Below are 21,954 nucleotides of genomic sequence, written 5' to 3'. Positions count from 1 at the left end.
CTTATCAAAAGGATACAGGCTAAATCCCTTCATAATGTCCTCTGCTCTTGATGGCATCTTTCAGCTTGTTCGTCAGACGAGATGTTTACAATTTGTCAATAGGAGACTGTTTGCTAAATGCTAATTAATTAGCGTGTAACTAGCGTACACAAGCCGGACAATTATTATCACTGTCAACAAACCAAGATGGAGTCGTAACTACTTCCGTTGATAAAATAATATCACTACCCATATGTAAATAAACAAACAAACTAAATAGATTTGATTTAGAATGACATTTATACTTTAGATAGTAACGAACATAATCCGTGCTAGTTATATTTCAAATAAAGTGAATAGTTTAATATAAATATATAAATCATAATTTCAATTTATTAGAGAAACTATTTTCTTTACATGACCGGAAGTAACTATACTAATTACGGGGTTGTTGTTAGGTCGATAAAGTGCACTTTGACCGTAAAAATAAATATAGGTGAGTTTTTGTGTAATGCTCTCAAAATATCCTACAAAAATGTTGGAACACTTGATTCAGTATTTACCAATCTATCGTTATTGTCATGAATCAAGCATTGATTGATAGTGCCAGGTGAAGCAGAATGTTTGCCAGTATTATTAACCCACCCCCTTCCCCTGTCTCACGTCTGTCACTGTCAGTCAGTACAACTTATACAGTAGACTACACCTACATGTACAGGCATACAACAGTCTGAGCAGGAGATACCCCAGCGTACTGAGGTACATGTACGATTAAAGATCACCGGAAAATCCCGAATGTCACAGGTAAATTTCAACGGTGTGTAGTCGTAACTTTCGGCCAATACACATGTACAAGTCATGACGTAATTTTAGTCATCGAGCATCATATTCTACTCTAGTCTATATTTCTATGAGCAGAAGGACTAAAATTACGTCACGGTTTGGTTATTGGCAGAAAGTTAAGACTACTCACGGAGGGCAGAGAGCAGTGTAAATTGCTAACTAACGTTGAAATTTATCTGTGACAGGACTGACATTTGGGATTGTGTTATACTTATGGAAAGGATATCATATGTTGACATAATTCCTTGCTTTATTTTAAAAATTTATGAAGCTTTTCCTTTGAACTTTATGTAGAGAAATTTGAGAACCCAAAATAGTTAATTATCTATTCTTTGGGACCTAGAAATGAACACAAATATAGGTCGCAACGCATTTATAATAATATACATGTAATATGAATGTATATAAACTGACTTACATTCAATCATTTCTGTTTTTACTGTAATTTCAAATCAGTTATGTTCAGCAAAATACACAAGGAGCGAAAATTGAATGGTAGTCTTTGGCATCTGGTTGTTCTAGTCTACAAGCCCTGACTTGTGGGATATGTTTAGCCTCGTTCATCGAGTCACTTCATTACAAATGACATTCAAAAGCATTCTGGCACGCGATCTGTAGTCCAATTTAAATCTTAATTTTCCTCCAATCAAGGAGAAGACATACAACAAATCACATTTAAAAAAACATCTCAAAATTATTGATGAATAAAACTTGGTTACACTTATTGTTCTGTAAAGAATGTTATGTTTTAAGGGGCCCGGTCTGCCCAGACATTTGTAAGTTAGTAGATGTTTATTACTACATGTACATGTGTGAATATGGTAGACATGGGCATTAAATGGTTTAATTTCTATGCAGTAGATCATGTAAGGCCTCTGATTGAGTCAAGTTGTGTGGTTTTGATTCCTCACTTGTCTGTGACAAGGAGTATGGTTGTCTGACTACTTAAAGGGGGGTGGATGGCCGAATGGTTAGCGTGTGCACGTTGTATCATAAAGTCTGTCATTGAGTCAACTGGCATGGTTTCAATTCCCCGGTTGTACGTGACAAGGAGTAAGGTCGCTTGTCCAATCTTGTGGGTATTCTCCGGGTTGCCTGTTTCCTCCCACTAATAAAGACCCTTATGCGCAAGCGTATTATTGAAATGAATTTGAACCATATGTTATTCCCAAAATGACCTAGTTTGTTTTGAGTGGATATTACATTTCTCTCATGAAAACCTACAACTATAATTGCTTATCACATATATCTACAATTATTTTAGGTCTCCGGTGCACAACGTGGATAAAATGGCGGGCCGTAATTTAATAGACGGAGAATGTGGTGGCTCGAATTCATTGGTGAAATTTGGTTCACATTTTACACAAGACAGAGCATTTAAACAGGTAATTTATCCTAGAACCCAAGATAAAATTATTAAATACAAAATTTAATTTCAGAAGTGTTTTAAGATTCTTAAAGGCTCAATACCACTCTTGTTGTAACTGAATAATATGTCCCAATCTTTATTCTGGTCAACAAATTGTACTATTTTACAATATTCCAATTAATTGATGATACAAATTTCATCTTAACACATCTAATTTAAAAAATTGGAAAAATTCAACTAAATGATTTGAAAAGCCTGACGTAAAGCTTTTCAAATGTGACTTGGATTTAAAAATATTTTTGAACCCTCTGGACAAGTAAAATAGGATTTAATGGATAATTTACATAACAGGTAGGACACTAACACATCTAGTACTTAGAATAAGGCTATTTTTTATTTTCTGGAGCTGTCAAGCCAGCAAGAGTGTTATGGTCCCTTTAAGATATGATTCATTGGACACACTGTACAGATTTTTGCACGTATAAATGATCTTTACACTCAATTTCTTAAATCATATGATTTTAGCTTTTTCCCCCCTTGATTGATATTTGTCAATCTGATTTACTGATTAAAATACAGATCTATATTCCGTTATTTTTTTTATACTTTCTCTGCCCTCAACTGCATGAAGATCTGACCAGTGTAGTGGGAGGTTGCATGAGGGGTCATACAAGCAGCTTTTGACCCTATGACATCTGACATTTGATTAACAAATCAACGTTGATGTTTCTAGTAGGATAAATATAACTACAGTTCTGTGCATCGCATGCCAAGAACTCGCTGCAAGATACCGTTTCATTGGCTAATCCCTCCCATCAACAAAAATGTGGGGTATATAACAACTCTTCCAGACCCTTGTGTAGTAAAGACAAGTAAAACAAAATTTTGAAGTATAAAAAACAAAATGAAATAGGATCTGTGTATTAATCAGATTGGATATTTAGAATCTCAAAGCTACCGGTATGGTTAACTTAATGAGTCATGATTTTATCTGTATCTGACAATATTTGTAGATCTGTTAAATATTTTTGTGTTATTTAGGATGGATTTCGACCGATTGGACCAAAAACTGTTCCTGGACCACTTGATGTAAGTATAAAACAAGTTAAATATATGTTGTTATGGTTACATGTATATAGTATCTGTGACACAATTCTTCATGGAAATACATGTACTTTTAAGACACCTGTCAAGGACTTTGTTGAGTACAAATTTATCCCACAACATATACAAGCCTAGACACAAACTATCACATAACTTTTATATTATGAGAGAATTTGTGTCCGACAATATCTGTGACAGTTGCTTTATGTCCAGACCTGGATGTGCATTGCATAATAAGGTCTGTCATTGAGTCAACTGGTGTGGTTTCGATTCCCCGGTTGTACCTGACAAGGAGTAGGGTTGCCTGTCCAATCTCATGGGTTTTTTCCGGGTTCCTCCCACTGCTAAAGACCCCTAGGTGCAAGCGAATTATTGAAATAAAATTGAACCATATTTTAGTCCTGAAATCACCTATCTATCTCACGCTCTCTCTCTCTAGACTTGGGTATATGGCCCAAATTTACATTAGACCTCTGATCCAACAAAATTGGAAAAGGCACACAGTAGTTGTTCATAATGTGTATAGTTACATGTATGTTGACTTATATTTTAGAGTTTGTTATTATCTGTTTTTTGATTTCTTACTAATTAATATATAATTATTTTACAGTTGGCTGGTCCAGGGCTACAGTCAAGTGAAGAGGTAATTTTACTTCTTTAAATGAAAATTTTAACATGGACGGAAATCTTCCTTTGTTCTTTTCATTGGAGCTTAACCGTGCAATAACTAGACATGCTCAGTGTTATTGCACTGTTTTGCTGGTTTACACTAGTTTTAGTAGAAATCATATAGAGAGATTTGGGTGGGTGCAATAACAACAAGCATGTTGAGCAGGTGTCAATGTTACACCATTTAAACCTGTTTGCTCATGAAAGCCGTGCTATAAATATAACTTAATCGTCACATGAATAGGCATTTTTTTATTCCAAGTCTCAATGATATTTTTGAACATTCAGTTTTTGACTTCAATTTTAATTACGAAGTACATGCATTTTAAATTTAAGTATGGAATTGTAAATTTATTTTTCGGTTAGTACATGAATTTTAAATTGATATTTCAGTTAATACATGAATTTTAAATTTATTTTTTAGTTAGTGAATGAGTTTTTAACAAGTCACCAAACTGTCATGGCACCCCAGACATTCCATATGGGAAGTTTATTACAGGAGATGAGAGAAATAGAGGAATCAGAGAAAGCCTATACACCTCAACGAGGTTAGTATACCACTGAGAGAATTTTGCCCGGGCAGCGACATGTCAATATGTATAGAGGTGGACTACCATTTTTTTGTCCCATCTAAAGAACTAGGCACACTTATATCACTGTAACCCAGGTATCATTTAATCTTGTGTATCTAGCACTAATTTCTTTCACATTCGTTTAATATCCAATCTTTGTTCAAAAACTCGAAAAAATCGTTTTAAATCACCAAAAATCGTCTAATCTGCACTTGTGTCCAGTTTAAAGCTGACCATTCAATTTTGATAATGAGTGTCCAATTTACAAGTGTTTAATTTCTTGATCACTGTTAAAAAATAAACAACCCAATTGATTCAGGGTGTATAATGAATGTTTGGACAGTGGTCAGGAAATTAAATACTTGTAAATTGGACACTCATTATCAAAATTAATCAGTCAGCTTTACACTGGACACAAGTACAAATTAGATGATTTTTTGTGATTTTAAATGATTTTTACAAGTTTTTAAACAAAGATTTGATATTAAACGAGTGTGAAAGAAATTAGTGCTAGATACACAAGATTAAATGATACCCAGGTAACAGTGGTACCTTGTCAACCTGGCAGCAGCATTGGCAACGTGAGTAAAAGAACTCTTGACAGTTGATTTCAAAATCCATTATGTATAGAGGTGGGCTGCCATTTTTTTTGTCCGATCTAAACAACTAGTCATACTTATATGTACCTTGTCAACCTGGCAGCAGTGGTGGCACAGTGAGTCAAAGAACCCTTGACAGTTGGATTTCAAAATAGGAGTAGCCTGTAGTGCCCCTCTCCAGGCAAAGTTTCCCTCATCATAGCACATTGTATGGCGTATGCCCGTTTTCATTAGCCCAGTCGTTGCCGAGTACTAGGACGTTAAACCCAATTTCATTTTATTTTTCAACCCCTGCAGGTGCTTCACCTGACAAATTAGAACCTGAGAACTTGTCTTGGAAAATCTTGCACCATACCATGTTAGCTGTGTTTGGAATACAGTGCTCCCATGTTCTTAATGTTTGAACAGCTTCACGTGATTTGACAAACATTGGGAATTGGGTGAAGGGAGTTGGATTGCCGAATGGTTAGCATGTGTGCGCTGTATCATGAGGCCTGTCATTGAGTTAACTGGCGTGGTTTCGAATCCCCGGTTGTACGTGACAAGGTGTAGGGTTGCCTGTCCAACCTCGTGGGTTTTCTCCAGGTTCTCTGGATTCCTCCCACTGCTAAAGACCCCTACGCTCAAGCGAATTATTGAAATTAAATTAAACCATATGTTAGTCCCGAAATGACCTAGTCTGAGTTGAGTGGACGTTTAACCCCCATTTCTCTCTCTCTCTTGACAAACATTGGAAATTTTGTGAAGTTATCAGACCAAGATTAATATACATCGTCCCCACCAGTAATAAGATAGACAAGAATTTATAATATTTTATATAACCTTTTATTCAGCGCCGACGATATCAGAAATGGCTTCCAGTGAGTGGGCAGAAGAATATCTATCAGAAGATCAAAATGTCCGATTAACGAACTGGACAGACGGACAGCAACACACAGCGCCACCTGATATAAAATGGGCAGAAGAATATTTAGAACACACAGATGCTAAACACTGGTTTGTTTATTTTTGTTTGATTCGTGGGGGGTTGGATAGCCGAAGTTAGCTCGTGTGCAGTGTATCATAAGGTCTGTCATTGAGTCAACTGGTGTGGTTTCGATTACCTGGTTGTACGTGACCAGGAGTAGGGTCGCCAGTTAAACCTCATGGGTTTTCTCTGCGTCTTCCAGTTTCCTCCCACTGCTAAAGAACCCTTACGCGCAAGCAAGTTATGGAAATAAAAAATTGAACCATATGTTAATCCCGAAATGACTTAGTTTGTGTGAGTGGACATTAAACCCCATCTCTCTCTCTCTCTCTCTCTCTCTCTCTCTCTCTCAAAATTGTAATTAAAATGGAGACATATTGATATGAATGTATGACTGTTCCAGGGCTGAGGATTATAATAAAGATATATTAGATGATACAAAATGGATAGATGAATATCAGACACACGCAGCTCGAGACGGAAATCTAGAAAAAACAGCCACAGAAATATTAAACGGATTAGATGATCCTAAATTTAGTAATTCACAGGTCAGTTGTCTGTCATTCCCCCAAATTTGATTGGTTCTGTTAAGGTTTTTTTTGTCATCTACTCTGAAAGCGTAATTGATAACTTTCAATAGGAGCTTAATTAGGACCACAAGAACCAGTCATTTTAAGTTATTCCTGCTGTCAATTTACCACAAACGAAGGGCGCTTTTCACTTTGCAGCACCGTTTTCTCAGGAATTCTTTACCCTTAGACATCAAAGAATCAATAGAAAACTCCAAATAAACTTAAGAGCGCCTTGATTACAAATGCAGGTACAAAACTAACATTAGAGACCGAGTTTGATTGTTAGTAAATTCTCTCCCTTGCATTTGCACACAAAGGGGATACTCAATTGAATATTCTGGAATTGAATTCTGTCGGTCCCAAAAATATCTCAGCCAATCATGTCAGCTGAAACATAAGAAAATATCTCAGCTAATCATGACAGCTGAAACATATAAGTTTTGTTTAATTACGTCACGATTCTACTCATACCACTTCAGTTGTCCGAACTGGCAGAACTGTGACAATACGATTGTAATGCTGTCAATTCAGAATGTTCCAGAGAATCAAGTCTCTGACAGTTGTCTTCATAGTTTAGACAATGTCTAACCACCTAACCCAAAAGAATTCGCTCAAATGATCAGCAGCAGCTTTAACCATAGAAAATCAAAACTACTGGAAGGCCAGGCCAGCGAAACAATATTACTGTAAGGCCAGGCCAGAGAAACAAAATTACTGTAAGGCCAGGCCAGTGAAACAAAATACTGTAAGGCCAGGCCAGCGAAACTAAAATCTTGTAAGGCCAGGAAGATTGAAATTAATATTGGGGGAATATATTTAGACTTAGGAACACATATTTGAAAATTATTGGGCCTGTAATCTGAGAATTAATGTTAGTCAAGCTCTTACGGATTGAAATTGGTATTGGGGACTGCCAAATTAGTAATCCAATTTAGTTGGCCTGTAATCTAAACATTACTAAGTATGGTAACGGCTGAATTTTTGCTTCAAATATTTAAATATGTAGTTTAGTTTCATAGACAAAGAGGGCCTTGTAGTTTTATTATCATAGACAAAGAGGATTTCTATAGATTATTTTCCTAGACAAAGAGGGAAGAGGGAATAATTTACTAAAACCTAAATAAAATAAAAAACAAATTGATTGTGTTTACAGTTTATGAAGTTTGTTAAAAGAATTGAAAACGGTGAAATTAAACTAGAAGATAATCAAGTTATAGAGCAATCGAGTAGCGAAACTTCAGTCAAATGGGCTGACGAATTTACACAACAACAGGTACATATTGTAGTCTATAGCATGTTGTATCTCGACCAGGTGGCTTGGTTTCGATTACCCGGTTGTACATGAAAAGGTGTAGGGTCGCCAGTCCAACCTCGTGGGTTTTCTCCAAGTCCTCCGGTTTCCCCCACTGCTAAAGACCGCTATGCACAAGCGAATTATTGAAATAAAATTGAACCATATGTTAGTCCCAAAATGACCTAGGTTGTGTCGAGTGGACGTTAGTCCCCATTTCTCTCTCTCTCTCCTGTAGTGAGGCTATCCATGCAAAATTTCCATCATAGCACACTGTAGAATTTTAAACACCATTTCATTTCATATGCATCTCCACCAATCACCGCAACTCAAAAATTTAATTCAGTTAACATCACGTACATCTGTTTTCAGAACCGGCAGAACTGTGACAGGACTTGCTTCCATGTAATTGATTGCAATTCTGTCAATTAGAAACTTTCTGGAGTGGCATTCACGCACATGTAGATTATAGCCCTCGACACAGTCATGACATACAGGTCATTTTCAGTTCAAAATATTGGTAGTTTTATTTCATGTAGCGCAGGTTATTAAGTTACTAAAGGTCATTATTAAATATCTGAGAAGTAGTAATATCCAGATATACCTTGTGTTGTCTTTTGTTATGAATAGTTAACCGAACATCTTGATGTCATTTAAAGATTGGGGGATCACGTGGCTAAGTGTGTAAGACGCTGGCTCGCTAGCCTGGAGGTCGGGTGTTCGATCCCTGCATTGGCCGAGAAAGTTCATCCAGATTTTCCAGCGTGGTTTCCCCTTGTCAGTGATGCAAGACGGAGGGCCTGACAAGGACAGCTGTCTAGTCGTTCGGATGGCACTAAAAACCAAGGTCCCGTGTACATATTGGCGTGCACGTAAAAGATCCCTTGGCAGTTGGAATTCGATATAAGAGTAGGCCGTAGCGCCGCTGCCCTGGCAAAATTTCCCTAACAGCACACTGTATGGCGTATGCCCGTCTTCATTAGCCCAGTTTAGGAGCAGAACAGTAGGACGTTAAACTCCATTTCATTTAAAGATTGGAGTTATTAAGTAATAAATACAAAAACATAATATGGAACTATTTTAATGAAAGCAATGTTTCATTGAGGGTTCTCTCAACATTATCAAGCAAATATTATTAAGTAATGCGTAAAATACAACTTACAAAATGGATATAATTTTGTTTATTTTATTCATTTAGGAAGCAAAATCATTGGTTGATAAATGGGAAGAAGAATTTACAGATTTTTCAGCCAATCAAGGACAAGACGCTAATGATGTTGATTTCTGGGATAAATTACAGAAACATTGGCTTGAAGCAGAACAGTAAGTTTTAGTTTTATTTACTTGTTAGGTTCTGATTACGATATCTTATGTTATTTTCAGATAGATATATCTGAATCCAAATATATCAAGAAAATGATACTCCATACAAATCCACAAGAACTCCTAGATCCACAGATAAACAGTTTCAGTGAATCTTGAAATTACGAAAAGATCTTTCTCATTCTTTCCTCCGCCCTTATGGAATAGATTGTAGCACAAACAGATTTTATGACCCAATTATTGCCTCGTACCTCTTCAAGACCCAAACCTTTCTGTTTTGTTTTTCAGAGACGATATCGGCCATCCATGGTTATCAGAATATGAACGTTCGGAACCCTATCAGGTTTGTTATATCATGATTCCATCATTCAAAATATCCTACTCGGGTATCGTGTAGTTGTGCTTGTTTAGTAGGAGTGTCTGTATTTCATGTAGCTAAGTCTCTAACTCAATATCATCCAAAGTCTTCGACATTGAAAACACAAATTATTTGTCAATTAAAGCAACATTGATGTTGTGATCTTACCGGGAAAAGATGGGCTTCTGATATCCAATATTAAGACAAAATAATCATTTTACCATTGGTACACGAATCGGGTACCATAATGCATTTCAGTCCCATTTGTAACAAGGGATTCGAAGAACGAGGCTAGACATATTCCACAAGTCATGTCAAAAGATAACGCCATTCTTATCTCGAGAGCATGCGCAATAATTACCATGTAGACTGGAATAACCAGATGTTAGAGATTGCCATTCGATTGAGATTTCTGACGTATTTCGCCAAACACAACTGATTTGAAATTATTAGAGTAAAAACGGAAACAATTGAATGTAAATCAGTTTATATACATTGATATTACATTATTATATGTGTTGCGACCCATTTTTGTCAATTACTAGGTCCCAAATATTAGCGAGTTAGCTCCTTTAATGTTTAGTTTCAAACCATTGTTGGCAAATTGTTCACTATTATCAAAGAATATTGGGTTCCTTCTGTCTGGTAGTCTGTTAATTACTTAACACCCTTCTGGAAGGTGAACAGTTGTAAACGCAACACTAATTATCTAATCTAGACGCACAATTTTAAATGATGCGACGATATGAACCCATCAGTTTGCTTCACTGTAATCCAGGTATCATTTAATCTTGGGTATTTAGAATTAATTTCTTTCACATTCATTAAATATCAAATCTTTGTTTAAAACTTTGTAAAAATCGTTTAAAATCATCAAAAAGCATCCAATTTGTACTTGTGTCCAGTTTAAAGCTGACCGTTCAATTTTAATAAAGAGTGTCCAATTCACTAATGTTTAATTTCTTGATCACTGTTATGAAATAAACAACCCAATTGATTATTGATGTATAATGATTAATTTTAGAACAGTGGTCAGGAAATAGAATACATGAAATTAAATACACTCATTATCATAATTAATCAGTCCACTTTAAACTGGACACAAGTACAAATTAGATGATTTGGAGTGGTTATAAATGATTTTTGCAAATTTTTAAACAAAGATTTAATATTAAACAAATGTGAAAGAAATTAGTGCTTTATACACAAGATTAAATGATACCCGGGTTACAGTGATTAAACTACTATTACTAAATAAATATCTCTAAAGCTTAGATTAATATAGGAAGAGTTAGATGCATCCTTTTCACTTTTACTTTCTTTAATTTTTCTACTAGACTAAAAGTGGTAAAAAGGTACCTATACATATTTATATAAACTTATATACAGTACGCCCATTGCGAAGGTTTGACACCAGTTGTTTTTTATAGCTCAAAATTTCGTTTTACTTGTCTTTACTACACTGTGATCTGGAAGAGTTGTTATATAACCCGCATTCTGGAAGATGTGAGGGATTAGCCAATGAAACGGACTGTTTTTTTGGTGTGAGGTGCACGGAACTATGGGTAACCCACTAGAAACATCAACGCTCATTTGCTAATCAAACGTCTGATGTCATAGGGTCAAAAGCCGCTCTTATGACCTCTGACGCGACCTTCCACTACAACCAGTCAGATCCTCATGTAGTAGAGGCCATCGAAAGTATAAAAAAACGAAACGAAATATAGATCTGTATTTTAATCAAGTTGGTTTGACACGATAGCAGCTATTACACCAAGTTATTATCATGCAAATATAGTGTCAGTTATTGTGAAAAACTGACTCGATAGTTATGTTTTCGTCAAAGCTTCACGATGGGTGTATTGTATATTCCAGCCTGTGGATATACCTGAGACTTCACTATATCGTGGTTGTCTTTTAGTCAGGGTGGGGGTGGTGGATAGCCGAAAGGTTAGCGCGTGCTCCTTGTATCATAAGGTCTGTCATTGAGTCAACTGGCGTGATTTCGATTCCCAGTTAATACGTGACAAGGAGTAGGGTCGCCTGTCCAACCTCATAGGTTTTCTCTGGGTCCCCCTACGTGCAAGCGAATTATCAAGATAAAATTAATCCCTATGTTAGTTCAGAAATGACCTAGTTTATATCAGTTGACAAGCATTTTATTGAAGTTTCGGTGTATAGAAATATATTTATTACCCCATATATTTATTCTTTATATCGGGTTGTAATTTTAGCAATAGGTAGATCATAGACCAATGTCGGATCAATTTGGATAACTAACAAAAACTTTAGAAATTAAATCTATATTTTATGTTTTCTATGTATCGCACAGTGTCAGGAATTCACAACCAATGCTCTTTATGTTGAATTAACAGATATATAAAATATTGACAAAAGGCTTGACTTTGAAGTTATACCATATAGAACAACGAAGCTATCAGTAAAAATGGTTCTCTTCTGGCCATAGATTCCATTCATTTATCGAACATGATTTGTAAAATAATTAAAATCATTAAGATTACAGTCGATAACAATACTACCATACCACGCTTACGTATGTACAACAATGGTGATATGTTTTCCTGCTTTACAGAATATAGACCTGCCATTCCTATAAGTCCCATATATATATTAAAATAAGCCCTAAATATTGTCTGTTTGTCCTATCTTTTTCTGGTCATGGATCACCCTACATATGGAGTTGTCTTCCCTAATGCCCCCGTCAGACTGGGGTTGCATCCTTACTGTGCTGCGAAGGTACGGTGGCCAGAAAATACACATGGTCGCCGGCAAACGTGAACACAACACGAGAAAATGTCCCGAAAAATTACAAACTTTAAAAAGTAGTGTTTTTACAGCTTTCCAGGCCAAATCGCAGAACCTTGGCGTTTGCTTTGAACATGCCCAAAACAAACGCTGTGATTTGGTGATCATTGGTGACCATGGAGACCAAAGCACGATATCTGGCATTCCCACCACGCGTTTACTATACTTATGGTGATCTTGATGCGCTCTGGGACCATTTTCCGTCGCCGTAGCAGCGCAGTAAGAACGTCACCCCAGTCTGACGAGGTTATAACCATAATGAAATAGAAATTCAGTAAATGTTTATCCTGAAAAGATGATGACATGTAAATAGAATAATAAATTAATAAATGATGGAATGATTAAACCATCAGCATGAATCAGTTAAATGGAGAATTTACAGACTTATACAATATGTGCTTTTTATCTTTTTATGATAGGCTTTTCAGTTGTTGTTGTTGTTGTTCTTAGTGTTTATCATCCGCTTCCACCGAAAGTGATATCACACGCGCATGGGTCTTACCTATGGGAGGAAACAGGAGTACCCGGAGTAAACCCATGAGGTTGAGAAGGTGCCCCTATCTCCAAGATAAATACGCTCACACCAGTGATCGAAACAATGACCGTAAGCCAGAGGCGACCAGCCAACTAGAGGTCGAAGCGCGGCACTTTAGACTGTTAGACCATCCCAAACCCCCAGGCTTTTCAGTTTGTCACTTGTGTTTTAAACCAAACCATCTTCATTATCCCAGTTGGTGCAGAACAGAATGACATTTAACCCCACTTCATTTCACTTTATACCTAACTTGGTGGGGGGGGGGGGGGTGTTGGATAGCCAAATTGTTAGCATGTGCATGCTGTATCATAAGGTCTGTCATTGAGTCAACTGGTGTGGTTTTGATTCCCCGGTTGTATGTGGCAAGGAGTAGGGTCACCTGTTCAACCTCGTGGGTTTTCTCCAGTTTCCTCCCATATGTTATTCCCTAAATGACCTAGTTTGTGTCGAGTGGACTTTAAACCCCATCTCTCTCTCTCCCTCTCTCTTTTTCTCTCTCCCTAACTTCCTGCCATGTACACTTTATAATTGATGATATTTTAATGATTTACTACCTTATTCTATCTGTAACAACATAGAATAATAAAGTTTAAGATATATAATCTATTTTAGATACCTTGCTTATCATTGTTTCATTGAACACAATCTGATTAAAACACAGATCCTGTTTCCTTTTTTATAGTTCAAAGTTTCGTTTTATTTGTCTTTACTACACTAGGATCTGGAAGAGTTGTTATATAAGGTACATTCTGGTTAAATTGAGGGATTAGCCAATGAAATGGTCTGTTACAGCAAGTTCTTGGCGTGTGATGCATGGAACTGTGGGTATACCACTAGAAAAGTCCACGCTGGTTGATTAATCAATTTCTGACGTCATAGGGTCAAAAGCCGCTCGTATTACCTCTGACGCGATCTCCACTACAACCGGTCAGATCTTCTTGTAGTGTAGGCCATCGAAAGTATAAAAAAAAAAAAAATATTTCTGTATTTTAATCAGATTGTGTTTTATTGAACATGAAAAATTCAAGCCATTGATTCAAGTCCATATTTTCAGAAATATTTAAAACTGTTTATGTCTTACGTCAAAAGGTGATCATGATATTTCTGTGAGCAGATTGCTTAGTTTTAGGGGGCTTTGGATGTTCGAATGGTTAATGCTTAGCCGCCATATCATAAGGACTGTAATCGAGTCAGCTGGGGTGGTTTCAATTTCCCGGTTGTACATTTCCTCCAACTACTAAAGACCTCTGCGCGCCAGCAAATAATTGAAATAAAATTGAACCATATGTTAGTTCCAAAATGACCTAGTTTGTGTCGAGTGGACATTAAACTCTCTCTCTCTCTCTCTCTCTCTCTCTCTCTCTGCGCTTAGTTTTATGTGGCCGAAAAGTTATAATTTTCAATATAAAGCCTTTATGCTAAAGGGAATTGTATAGGACATGCTTTATACATACCCGGTACCCTGACATGATTAATACATATTCTGATTGGGTAGCTAACGATTGTGTTCTCGAATAAGAGTTAAAATTATTACAGAGTTGAATTATTTTTTCAGAATTATACCTTTGAAACTGAGAATCCATTATTAGATCATCCAAACCCGTTTGAAGGTGGATTAGAGAAATTAAAAGCAGGGGATATACCAAATGCTGTTTTATTATTTGAAGCTGCTGTTCAAAAAGACGACACACATATACAGGTAATAAAACATATATATTTATTTCACTCTACTTCCCCGAGGAGGGTTGGATGGCCGTATGGTCAGCGTGTGTGCATGTAGTATCATAAGGTCTGTCATTGAGTCAACAGGCATGGTTTTGATTCCCTGGTAGTATGTGACAAGGAGTATGGTCGCCTGTCCAACCTCATGGGTTTTCTCCGGGTCCTCCGGTTCCCTCTCACTGCTATTGAAAAATATATTTATCCCGAAATGACCTAGTTTGTGTCGAGTGAACATTAAAAAATGTAATAAAGAATTATAATGTGTTAGTCATTTTGTGTCCTAGAAGTGTTAATTCCCTCTCCCTCTGTCTCTCTTATTTAGATAAAGTCGAAAAAGAGATTATCAGTTTATTCAATAAACTTTATTGTGTAGTATTTATGTGTATCAGTTGTGTAGTATGTATGTGTATCAGTTGTGTAGTATTTATGTGTATCAGTTGTATAGTATTTATGTGTATCAGTTTATGGTATAGTATTTATGTGTATCAGTTTATGGTATAGTATTTATGTGTATCCGGTTATTGTATAGTATTTATGTGTATCAGGTTCTTGTATAGTATTTATGACTATAAGTTGATTATTTTAGGCATGGCAATATCTGGGTACGACACAAGCTGAAAATGAACAGGAACCAGCTGCTATTGCTGCTTTAAAAAAGTAAGAAACTGAAATTATTGTGATTTTATAAAATAAAAGTAGAGTAGGCAATGAATCCTGAAATACAAAATAAATTGTACCATAATTTTGACAGAATATTATTAAACAAATCTTGTCAAACCTTCAATAGCTAATATCTTCACTCGCAATGGAGCAATTTGAACGAAATTCTCAACAAATTCATTTTGCATTATCTTTTTTCGAACTATTATAGTAAGAATGGCCAGCTCTTTATCTGAATCTTACATAATGTATCTTTAAATATTGGATATTTGATATTTCTAGATGTTCATCTCTAGAACCAGGTAATTTAGTAGCTTGGATGGGATTGGCTGTAAGTTATACAAACGAATCACTGGGTACGTACGCTAGTCACGCACTTAAAACCTGGTTGAAGAGAAATCCTCGCTATTCACATCTCGTACCTGGTCCAATAGACGATAAACCAATCACATCATCTTTTATGAGCAGGTAAATTAGAAAAAGTTTTCTAACATTATAATTATCAACTTATTTATGTTATAAACTGACTGCTGTCTGGGCGAAATTTCCCTCATGGCACACTGTATGGCCGTCTTCATTAGCCCAGTCAGAGCAGAACAGTTTGATGGTAAACACCATTTCATTCCATTTCAATTGAAGTTAAATTGGGTTTAACGTCCTATTTTTATGCAGCATCCGAGCGAATAAAGACGGGCGTACGCCATACAGTGTGCTGTGTTGGAAATTTTGCACAATACTCTTCTTCGAATATGACAATACAGCACACTCTTCTTGATGTCTAGTTGCTTAGGGTTATTCTATGTGGACGTCAACATGAGACCATGTTTTTTTGCACCTGAGGAGCTAATAGCAAATTTATTTGGTTTGATGAAATGAAATGGGGTATAACATCCTACTGTTCTGCTCCTATACTGGGCAAATGAAGATTGGCAAACGCCATACAGTATGCTATATGCTATGGGAGAAATTTAGCCCGGGCAGCGGCACTATTGCCTACTCTTATATCGAATTCCAACTGCCAAGGTATCTTTTACGTGCACACCAATGTATACATGAGGCCTCGGTTTTCCATCCCATCCGAATGACTAGACAGCTGTCCTTGTCAGGCCCTCCGTCCTGCACCACTGACAACGTGAAACCATGTCAGCAGATCCCAATGAACTTTCTCGGCCACTGCAGGGATCGAACACTGAACGAGTGGACCTCCAGGCTAGCGTGCCAGCATCCTACCCACTAAGCCACTGTTTGATGACGTACATGTATCATGTAAATACACCGATATATTTTGTTGTAATTCATGTATTGTTTTTTGTAGTTCTGAGTATGAAGAAGTAAAAGAGTTATATCTACAGGCTGCCCGTCTGTCATCACAGGGAGAAATAGATGCTGACGTCCAGGTATTTAAATCATCGTATTATCTTAATTAGAAAATGAAATGAAATGTAATGGGGTTTAACGTCCTACTGTTCTGCTCCGAACTGGGCTAATGAAGACGGGCATACGCCATATAGTGTGCTATGAGGGAAATTTTGCCTGGACAGCGGCACTACATCCTACTCTAATATCGTATTCCAACTGCCAAGAGATCTTTTACGTGCACACCAATGTCTCCACGGGACCTCGGTTTTTCGTCCCATCCGAACGATTAGACGGCTGTCCTTGTTATCTTAATTAAATACAACTGTTAAAAATAGTACCCGCAGAAATATTAATAATCTTTATGGCTATATTCCATCTTATTTTTGGTTATTAATTATATAATGTCAAAATTAATGCAATGAAATCAGGGGTTTTTTTTCTCACAAATCAATCAGCTAATATGAAAATGAAAATAGACAGATAAGGATAATATTGATTTGAAAGTGTCACTATTTCTAGAAATTTGAAAATGTGCCAAAATATTTCATTGAATATTGACTTAGAATATTCAAATAGTGAAATCAGCATCCAATCATAATGATAAGAGTTATTTCCCTTTATTTTCGGTAAAAATGTCTGACAAGAAAAACTTTGAAATCCCATCACTGATCCAATGTGACTAATATAAAGATACATTATTCAAAAGCTAAATTTGCCTATTGTAGGTCATTCTTTATGCCTTAAATGATATATAGATTATTAATTAGACATTAATTAACTTATCAAGACTTTAATCAATTCTTGGTGTCGTCAGATGCTCTAGATTTTCAACAGATTTAAATACGATGGGCAGTTAATGATTTAATTTGAAAATGGATAATTAAGACTTTGTTTATTATTGTAACAATGGTAGCATTGACTAAACTGTTCTGCGATCGACAGTGAAGTAATTTGACTGAAATTTTCAGCATAGTGTGGTTTAGGATTATTGTATAATATATTTATATAATTTCAGTGTGGTTTAGGAGTATTGTTTAATTTAAGTGGTGAATATGACAAAGCTGTTGATTGTTTCTCAGCAGCTTTACAGATCAGACCCAAGGTAAACCTAGTTTTAATGTTAATATATTTTATATGTATATTGTCCTTACCTTCATCCAACAGAGAGAGGTTTTTAGATTTTTTAAATCAAACTTTAATTGAATTCTTTAATTGAATTAAATTCATCATTTAATTAAACATAGGTGTTGAAATATATATTACACTACGATCTGAAAGAGTTATATAACCCATGTTCTGGATGATATGGGGATTAGCCAATGATACGGTCTGTTACGGCGATTTTTTTGGCGAGAGATGCACAGAACTGTGGGTAACCCACTAGAAACATCAACGTTGATTAGTTAATCAAATATGTGATGTCATATATAGGTTCAAATGCAACCTCCCACTGCAACTGGTCAGATCTTCATGTAGTAGAGGCCATTAAAAGTATAAAAATAAAAACGAAATATAGATCTGTATTTTAATCAGATTGGAAAATTATCCTGAAATCCAGACAATATGTGGGAGAATTGTGCCCAGACCCAGACAATTGCAGTTCTACCTACAACTACCTGCCAACGGTTCACTCCAATGTGTACGCGGAGGGACATTGGTTTTTCATCCCTTTTGAACGACATGGCATATTTTCCTTGTCAGCCCTACAGGTTCCACCCCTGATAAGTCAGAACCACCGGGCGGAATAAATTCTTAAGGATGTGTTTCGGCCAATTCTGCAAATCAAACCCTACTGCTTGATCACTATTGGAGGAATATGGCAAGTTGTTACATCTTTGGTTATATTACAGGATGCGTTACTATGGAATAAACTTGGTGCTACCTTGGCTAATGGTAATCGTAGTGAGGATGCTGTTGATGCCTATCACAATGCTTTACAACTGTCTCCCGGTTTTATACGATCACGTTATAATCTTGGTATAGCTTGTATAAATCTAGGTGCCCACAAGTAAGTTGATAATTTACTTTTTTTATATATTCTGTTTTCATTAATTCATTTTATGGAATTTCCTTGAAAACGATTGTGAATCTATAAAAGGGATATTAGTCCATAATGGTATGAGAAATTGAGGGTTTGGGCGCCGAATGGTTAGCATGTGCACGTTGTATCATTAGGTCTGTCATTGAGTCAGCTGGCGTGGTTTCGATTGTATGTGACATGGAGTAGGGTCTCGACCTGTCCAACCTCGCGTTTTTTCTCTCTGTCCTCCGGTGTCCTCCCACTGCTAAAGACCCCTACGTGCAAGCGAATTATTGAAATAAAGTAGAACCATATGTTAGTCCCGAAATGACCATCAAGTGTTATTTTATTGTATTTTTTTTTCAGGGAAGCAGTGGAACATTTTTTAACGGCGTTAAATATGCAACAACAGAGTAGTGGACCGACTGGAGCTCAAGCCGTCATGTCGAATAATATCTGGAGCACGCTCAGAATGACTTTATCTCTGATGGGACGACCCGATCTTTACGATGTTTGTGATAAGAATGATTTACATAGACTAAATAACGAATTTGGTATGGGAGCAACGTGACAACATTGTGGACATCGTTCGGTGCCAGTCTGCGTGAAATCATGTGAAAAATATGACGTTGATTTACCTGGGATATTACGCCTCATCTTCAGATGATCAGTGGTATAATGCCTCATCCGCATTTGATTATAATCAAATGATCAGGATCGAGTTTTGATTGATTAAAAGACATAATTCGTATGATTATAATCATTGAACGCTATTAACAGTTTTACGTGTGAAATTAAACGATCCCCTTTTAAACATTGCTTATAAGACGTACATGTAGGATATAGGAATATCAAACATTTTATATACAACTCTATTGTGAACTAATTTTATATACGCTTCCTAAAACAAGTCCCTTAATTTTAAAATATCCTTACAAAATTTACATTAATTATACTTATTCATGCTGATAAGCAAGCCTGGAAATAAGGCACCTGTCACAGACAATGTCAGACGCAGATTCAGGCTTTGTCAGGCACAAAATCTTTGGTTCCTGTCATTTTGTCCCGCACTGATTTCCCTTTTTTTTTTTGATATTATTAATACATGTCCGGCACTAAGTTGAAAATATTTAACTTCTGTATTGTTGTGGAGTCATATTTAAGGTTCTTTCAACATTTTAGGGAACTATTAAGGTATTTATACACCTTAAAAGTAAAGATAATTAATTTTATTTGAAAATTAATTCATTCCATAAAAAACTAACGCAATTTTTGATTTCTGTTTTTACATGTCTTGTCAAATTTTGAGAAAATCCAGCAGCGTTACCGTGCATGTTATTTTGAATTTCAGTTGAAATCTGAATCTGAGAAAAGTTAAAGCCTTATGTATAAAGCAGTACTAGGAGATAAATCAAACATTGACAGGCTTGATAATAGGGATGTATCTGTATGAAAGGGGGAGCCACAGTGGCTAAGTGTGTAAGACGCTGGCTTGCTAGTCTGGAGGTGCCGTGTTCGATCCCTGCATTGGCCGAGAAAGTTCATCGGGATTTCCCCGACGTGTTTTCCCCTTGTCAGTGGTGCGGGACTGAATGCCTGACAAGGAAAGCTGTCTCGTCGTTCGGATGGGACAAAAAAAAAAACAGGCCATGTGTATACATTGGCATGCATGTTAAAGATCCCTTGGCAGTTGGAAATCGAAATAAAAGTAGGCCATAGTGCCGCTGCCCTGGCAAAATTTCCCTCATATCACAGGGATATTAACCCAGTACTAGTATAGGAGCAGAAGAGTAGGATTTTGAATGAAAGGGGTAATAATAAGAATATGAATCTGTATGCAGGTTCTGATTTTCTATACCCGAGTGTGGAGTTATATTAAACTGATGTCTCAGAGTGGCACTTGTACTGCTTTATGCATTTGGATTTAAACAACTACAATAGAAATTATTCCCTGAACAATTACGGCTAAATCTATTTGTTAAGGCCAGCTCAATTTTCGTCAAGGTCGCTGAGATGTAAATAAGGTTAAGGCATGTGATTGTTGGCAAGCATTGGGGCTAGGTCCATGGTAAGTTTTAAGAATTAAAGTCAAGATTAATATACTGTGATAAAGAAAATAAAATATTTTACAATTGTCAGTTATTGAGTTAAATCTGTGATAAAGTTTGTGTCCTGGCCATCTCTCACTGGATGTATAACACATCCATGTCCTCACTCTCGCTTGGTTTAAAACACTAATTCAAGAACACTATTTATCACACTAACACTATTTATCACACTAACACACTAGTTATGGAATAACAGTTACTGGTTTATTAACATGCAACGTTTTGACAGCAGGGGTTGGATGGCCGAATGGTTAGCGTGTGCATGTTGTATCATAAGGTCTCTCATTGAGTCAACTGGCGTGGTTTTGATTCCACGGTTGTACGTGACAAGAAGTAGGGTCACCTGTCCAACCTCATGGGTTTTCTCCAGGTCCACCGGTTTCCTGCCACTGCTAAAGACTCGTATGCGCAAGCAAATTATTGAAACAAAATTGAACCATGTGTTTGTCCCAAAATCACCTAGTTTGTGTCGAGTGGATGTTAAAGCGCATTTTTCTCTCCCTCAAACAATTACTAAATTACACTTAAAGAAGAACACTATTTATACCAGTCACTACCAGAAAAATAATGCAAGACTTGGGAGAGTTTGATTGTCGCAAGGTTGTACAAAGTTGGATTTGTCCCAGTATTGATTGAGAAAGTTCTTCAAGATATTACAGTCTGGCTTCCAATGAGTCTGATTAAAATACAGATCCTATTTCGTTTCGTTTTTATAGTTCAAAATGTCGTTTTACTTGTCTTTACTACACTTGGGTGTAGGCCATCGAAAGTATAAAAAAACGAAACGAAATATAGATCTGTATGTTAATCAGATTGGTTTCCAATTGTCCATGGTGCACAATGGAGGACCTGGCAAGTCTAGTTATTCAGACAAGATGAAAAAAAAAACAAGGCCCTGTGAAAACCCTGGCAATTGAAATTAAAAAAACAGTAGACAGAAATGCAACTGACAAGGTAAAATTCCCCTCATTGCAAACAGCATGATGTATGCTCAGTTTCATTACCAGTAGGCAAGTTGATACTAAAAATTACAATCTGATTAAAACACAGATCCTATTTCGTTTCATTTTTATAGTTC

General features: G+C 36.4%; 1 protein-coding gene across 1 annotated transcript; it reads left to right on the top strand.

Moving 5' to 3' along the window:
- The first annotated feature begins 400 nt into the window (after positions 1–400).
- Positions 401–17,757, top strand: LOC126828096 (peroxisomal targeting signal 1 receptor). Its single transcript, XM_056102228.1, has 15 exons — positions 401–475; positions 2,087–2,207; positions 3,233–3,280; positions 3,906–3,938; positions 4,389–4,512; positions 5,969–6,131; positions 6,506–6,650; positions 7,828–7,947; positions 9,164–9,288; positions 9,577–9,631; positions 14,563–14,706; positions 15,316–15,386; positions 15,672–15,857; positions 16,705–16,786; positions 17,722–17,757. Exons 2-15 carry the CDS (start codon positions 2,112–2,114, stop codon positions 17,755–17,757), a joined length of 1,428 nt encoding a protein of 475 aa, XP_055958203.1. The 5' UTR covers positions 401–475; positions 2,087–2,111.
- Positions 17,758–21,954: the final 4,197 nt, after the last annotated feature.

Source organism: Patella vulgata, chromosome 7 (genome assembly GCF_932274485.2).
Source record: "Patella vulgata chromosome 7, xgPatVulg1.2, whole genome shotgun sequence".
NCBI lineage: Eukaryota > Metazoa > Mollusca > Gastropoda > Patellidae > Patella > Patella vulgata.
This window is presented reverse-complemented; position numbering and strand designations above follow the sequence as displayed.

Bases quoted from the DNA above. Each gene is read 5' to 3' on its own strand.
- LOC126828096 (XM_056102228.1), top strand. From the start codon at position 2,112: ATGGCGGGCCGTAATTTAATAGACGGAGAATGTGGTGGCTCGAATTCA. The intron at 6,132-6,505 runs GTTTGTTTATTT...TGACTGTTCCAG, and splicing joins CACACAGATGCTAAACACTG to GGCTGAGGATTATAATAAAG. The intron at 14,707-15,315 runs GTAATAAAACAT...TGATTATTTTAG, and splicing joins AAGACGACACACATATACAG to GCATGGCAATATCTGGGTAC.